Here is a 5,180-nt window from a genome sequence, read left to right on the forward strand (position 1 = left end):
GTCCGCAGAGCCAGTCGGCTCCGGCGAGGGGACCTGTGGTTTAGGGCCATTCCAGTGCCCTCGCCATGAAAATGGCAGCTCCCCACGCGGCCCCGAGTGACTCCACAGATGTCAGCTGACACATTCCCAACAGCGGAGTGAAATCCAACAAGCCGGAATCATGAGACCAGGAAAGATGCACGCATTTAATGAAACCCTGACCTCAACACTCCCCCCGCTCCTCCGCTGTTGGGTGGGCTCGTGTCTGCGTTCATAGTGGCGCGCCTGGGAGGGAGGGAGTGGGGGGAGGCCCCGCCCTCATGGGCCCTCAGCTGGCGCTGCACCACGCTCCTGTCGCAGCACCAGCTGGCCCATATGCTCGCGCCACTTCCACCACCCAAGGCACCACAGCAGCTGCCCTCATCTATGCTGGGCGGTAGGACAGCAAAAGCAGGGACTTCTGTGTCCCAGCTAAGGCAGCCTTGCTGAGAGGCAGCCCTGGAGTAGGCTAGGCAAACGCCAATATAGTCGCAGGGACTGCGGGCCAACTCACAAGGTGGGGGCCTTTACTACCTGGCCTCCTGCGAGCCCTACACCTGCTTCCTTGCCAGTCCTTCTGTTCCTCTGGGGGGTGTTAGCCCGGGGGGCGGGGTGTCCCCCAGCCGCTGTCCTCTCAGGTGTTTCTTTCTGTGCTCTCAGGTGTTTCTTTCCCTGCTTCCCACTTGAGCTGTTTTCTCTGTCCCCTCTTCTTTTTCCAGCCTGAGTCTCCTCCGCCTCTCCTGCCTGGGTACTTTTGATGTCCTGCCTCTTCAGGTAGCGATCACAGATGTGGCCTCTGTCATATCCCACCTGCCCTTCCTGCCTCACGGTTCCACTTAGCTACTCGCCTCCTCGGTCTTCGGACAGATTGGAAATTTGCAGGCAGAAATGGCGGCGGAGCTAGCTCAACTGAAGGACATCTGTGCCCAGAGGCACACAGCCTGCTGCCTTAGAGAGATGGCCCGCTCTCATGAAGGTGGGTGGGAGCCTTCAGCATGGCTGCCCACCTGTCCCAGACCCAGTGCCTCTCAGGACAGTTTCTCCAGCCAGGCAGGGACATTAGCCCTGGGACCTAGGCTAAGACCACACGGTCCCCAAAGCCTGGCACAGCCAAGTGGAGCACGTGAATCAGGCTCACACTCCAGAGGCAACAGGGCAGGGTGGGGATTTCCTGGGCCAGCAGTGTTCTGCTGTGACTGGTGAAATAAAGGAGGCATGTATCTGGGTTCCGGAGGCCAAGAGCCTCCTTTATCAAACCTGAGGCCACTGTCTCTGCAAACCTGAGAAGTGACCGGAGAGTCAGGTCCCTTCCAAGTCCCCAGGTCTCGCTCTTCCCAAGGCAGCTCAGCAATGCTGCACGCACAGCCCTCTTGCTTTTGTGCTAGAAGGCAAGATTCTTTGGGCCTGTATACTTGCTTCTCCTGGTTAATGGACAGAACATGGACCAGGGTCACATACCGTATGCCTGCTAGTCCATACCTCCAGAGTGACCCGGTACTCTCCCTGCACTCACAGCCTGCTCTGCTCCAGTGAGAGTGGGCGTCATACTCCACAGGAAAGGGCTGCAAAGTGCCCAAGCAAATTGGGAAACCTGGGTCCTTGAGGGGGGCTGCAGAGAGGAAGAGGCTGGTGCCTGGGCTGCACCGGCAGAGTGCCTACAAAGGAATCGATTCCTGCGCCTCTGGTGCAAAATCACTCACTCTGCCCACATGTCCACGTAAAATACCGAGTTTATTCTGTCCTGTAGGAAGACTACTACAGCCTTACTGCCCTGGAGTCCAGTCCTGCCTGTGCCCTGACTCTCCCTCACCCTAGTTCCCAGGAACCAGGCGGCTGGCCGTTCTCCTCTTCAGTCCCGTGGTCACTGCTTAGGAAGCAGGGTCAGAGCCTGAGACACTCGAGGGCCTGCACCCATCGCTGGCCCCCAGGAGCGCAGGGGGAGAGACACTGGAGCTGGGCTCTGCTGGGCTGAGTTGCTCTGATGGGGCCAGGAGCAGTGCTGGGTGGCTCTTGCTGCAGTGAGCTGCGACGCTGTCCGGCTTCTCAAAGCACTTGCCACAGACCTCGCAGGGGAAGCGCAGGGTGGCTGCTGTCTCTGCGTGCTTGCGCCGGTGCCAGTTCAGGGAGGCCTTCTGGCGGCAGGTGAACCCGCAGATCTCACACCTGTGCCCGGGTCAGCAGAGGGGAGTCAGGGGCCTCAGCCCAGTTGCCTGAGTGTCCTGCCGGCCCCCTCCTCCAACACCCCACACTCACTGCAGCGGTTTCTCTCCAGTATGGATGCGCCGGTGGATGACCAGGTTGCTGCTGGTGCGGAAAGACCGGGCGCAGAATTCACAGATGTAGTCCCGGGTGTCTGCGGGGGCATGGGGACACCCCAGCATCCATCTCCAGGCTGTGGCCCTTCCTCATCCCATCCACCAGCCCCCACAGGAATACTGTCCCCACTCAGGCTACACATCACATCCATTCTGGCCCCCAACAATGGCCTGTGGCTGTCAGCAATCCCCTATTTTTTTTCTGGAACCTGCCCTCCCTGCCACCTCCAAGCTCCTCAAGGTGCCCCTCATACCTGTTGCAACACCACTCTGTATACCCTGCCCTCAGATCACATACACACACTGGCAGCCTTCGACTCCGTTACTCCTGTACTCCATGCAATCCTGGCCCCTGGCCTGCTCTCCAGCTATCCTAGCGTCAGTTTGCTTCCTACTTGGCCAGCACTCACTTCTCTGTTTCGTGACATGACATTCACTGACCTAGCAGCCCACCCTTCTCAACCACCACTCCCATACCCATCACCACAATTTCAACCATCCGAGTTCCAGCCACGGACCTGCCTACCATACCCTACCTTGTCACACTGATAATCCAGTGACTCCAGGGTGCCAGTCCAGGACCCAACGCTGTGCCCAGTCCCTCCTTGCCCAGCACAGGTTCTAGGACAGAGTGACTTTAGTCACTCACACCAATTCACCTGTCCCTCTCTCCCTCAGCTGTACCTGCTAGGTTAAAACCAATGCAGCATAAACACAACTCTGGGCCTGCCCTGTATACTGAGGGGGCAGAAACCCCTCCCCTCAGCCTCCACATTCATCTACCACAGATCTCAAGGGCCGCCACATGCCTCTGCATTTCCCTGGTCAGCTCACTCGCCCCTCTTTGGAGTCCAGAAGGCCATGTTCACACCACCTCCTCTCCAGCGGCGCCATTCAGCACTGAGCTTGTTTTGAAGTCATCAATAAGAGGGAAGCCCAGAGAGGATGCTCATATCCCCCAAATCCACCAGCCAGAACGCTTCTGTGCCCACATATGTGACTACCACCTGCTCCTCTGTGGCCACTTTCTAACTGTGCCTGATACCCCCTCACTGACCAGAGGGTGCCCACCCCAGTCAGTCTTTTCTCTGAGGGATCGGTCCCATTGTGTGGCCCAAGCTTACAGCCCTCTTAGATAAGACCCTAATTCTCTGCTTGTTTTCTCAGCAATACCCAGACTTGTTCATACTCGTCTCTACTTCCTTAGCTTCTTCCCTCCTGGAACTCACTCCATTCTGGCTGTCATTTCCCTTGTCACCCACCATCTAGTCAAGGATGGCTTCCCACTAGGTCTGGGGGCCTGTCCTCACCCTCTTACTCGGCCCTTTGCACCGGCACAACGCCCCTCCCCAGCACTTTGCTTGGTCCTTCGATACCAGTTTCCTGGCCTGCCTCGCTGGCTCCTCTGCAGCTGCCCTTCCCACCTGCCCACTCCAGCCTCTTCACCTGGCTCAGTCCCTCCATGTGGGGTTATGCCACCCACAGCTCCAAAAACCACCCACGTGCTCATGACAAACATACTTTTTCTACCCGTATCCCCAAACTCCGGATTCACATCCTCTGGGATACCTATTATATGCCCCAAATAAAATGTCCCTTTCTTACAGCACCTGTCTCTGTTTCAAGAAGCCATATTACCTTCTGCCCAGTTGTTCAGGCTGGAATCCTCCAAGTCACCGACTCCTCCCACCCCTCCCACCTACGCCTAATGTGTCCTTCCCATCGGCAGCCCCTCTGGTTCCACTCTGTCGGCTTCCAGACCACCATCATTGCGCCTGCACGTTCCTTCTGTCCCCTACTCCACGTGGCAGCCACAGCTCTTTTATTGTTTTAATTCCTCACCCAAGGGTATTTTTTTCCATTGATTTTTGGGCAGAGTGGAAGGGAAAGGGAGAGACAGAAAGAAACACCGATGTGAGAGACACATCGATTGGTTGCCTCCCACATGCCCCTGACCAGAGCCTGGTGCCTGCAACCAAGGTATGTGTCCTTCACTGGAATTGAACCCGGGACCCTTCAGTCTGCAGGCCGACGCTCTATCCACTGGGCCAAACTGACTAGGGCCACAGCTCTCCTTTTCAAGTCAGCTGTGTCCCTTCACTGCTCAAGACCCTGAGGTGGAAACCATCTCATCTCCCCAGGAGCCAAGCCATCCTCATGGTAGTCTTGGGGCCCCCACCACCTATCTGTCTTCTCATCCTTCCACGAGCTGCTCGTACAGATGGACACGTCTCCCTTTCTCCTTTCACTGAGGTCTTTGCTCAAGGCACCTTCCCTCTCTATAAGAGCAACTCCCCCACGCTCTCCTCACTTCCATGCTTTCACTTCTTCTGTGCTCTGTATCACGGGAGTGGACAGCTTGGGTGAGAACTGCCTGCTTTGCTCACTGAGGCATCCCAGCACCCACAACAGTCTCAAGCAGGTACATGCTCAACACAGGGAATGCATGCTGAGTGTGCGAGTGAGTCACCTAGAGAGTGACAGGAACTGCAGAGAGCTGACGGGCCCACGGGGGAGGTGAAAGGACTCACAGATGGGAAGGTAAAGGATCCCCAAGGGAAGTGAACGGTCCCATAGGAGGACATGCTAGACCACAGGTGGAGGTAAAGGGATCCACAGGGGGAAACGAGGAGGCATCCCCCCTCCCCCCCCCACTGACCACTGTGCAGCTTCACATGCTCCTTCAGGTGTTTCTTGAAGTTGAAGGACTTTCCACAGGCCGGCTCTGGGCAGGAGAAGGACTTCTGGTGGATGTGCTGGTACTTCTTATGGTGCTACGGAAGGAGGGGGATGGTCTCCTCAGGGAGACCCCAGAGCCGACCCGCCGGACAGGCTCCTCTGCCGAAA

General features: G+C 57.2%; 1 protein-coding gene across 1 annotated transcript in view; it reads right to left on the reverse strand.

Moving 5' to 3' along the window:
* Positions 1–1,730: 1,730 nt before the first annotated feature.
* ZNF692 (zinc finger protein 692) overlaps positions 1,731–5,180 on the reverse strand; it is a gene marked incomplete at its 5' end in the record, with an annotated part of 7,146 nt that continues 3,696 nt past the window's right edge. Inside the window, 4 exons of the mRNA XM_015571525.1 lie at positions 1,731–2,181; positions 2,272–2,322; positions 2,870–2,954; positions 4,993–5,107. Coding sequence (XP_015427011.1) covers positions 1,887–2,181; positions 2,272–2,322; positions 2,870–2,954; positions 4,993–5,107 — 546 coding nt within the window. The remainder of the gene's footprint in view (positions 2,182–2,271; positions 2,323–2,869; positions 2,955–4,992; positions 5,108–5,180) is intronic.

Source organism: Myotis davidii, unplaced genomic scaffold (genome assembly GCF_000327345.1).
Source record: "Myotis davidii unplaced genomic scaffold, ASM32734v1 scaffold648, whole genome shotgun sequence".
Classification (NCBI taxonomy): Eukaryota; Metazoa; Chordata; class Mammalia; order Chiroptera; family Vespertilionidae; genus Myotis; species Myotis davidii.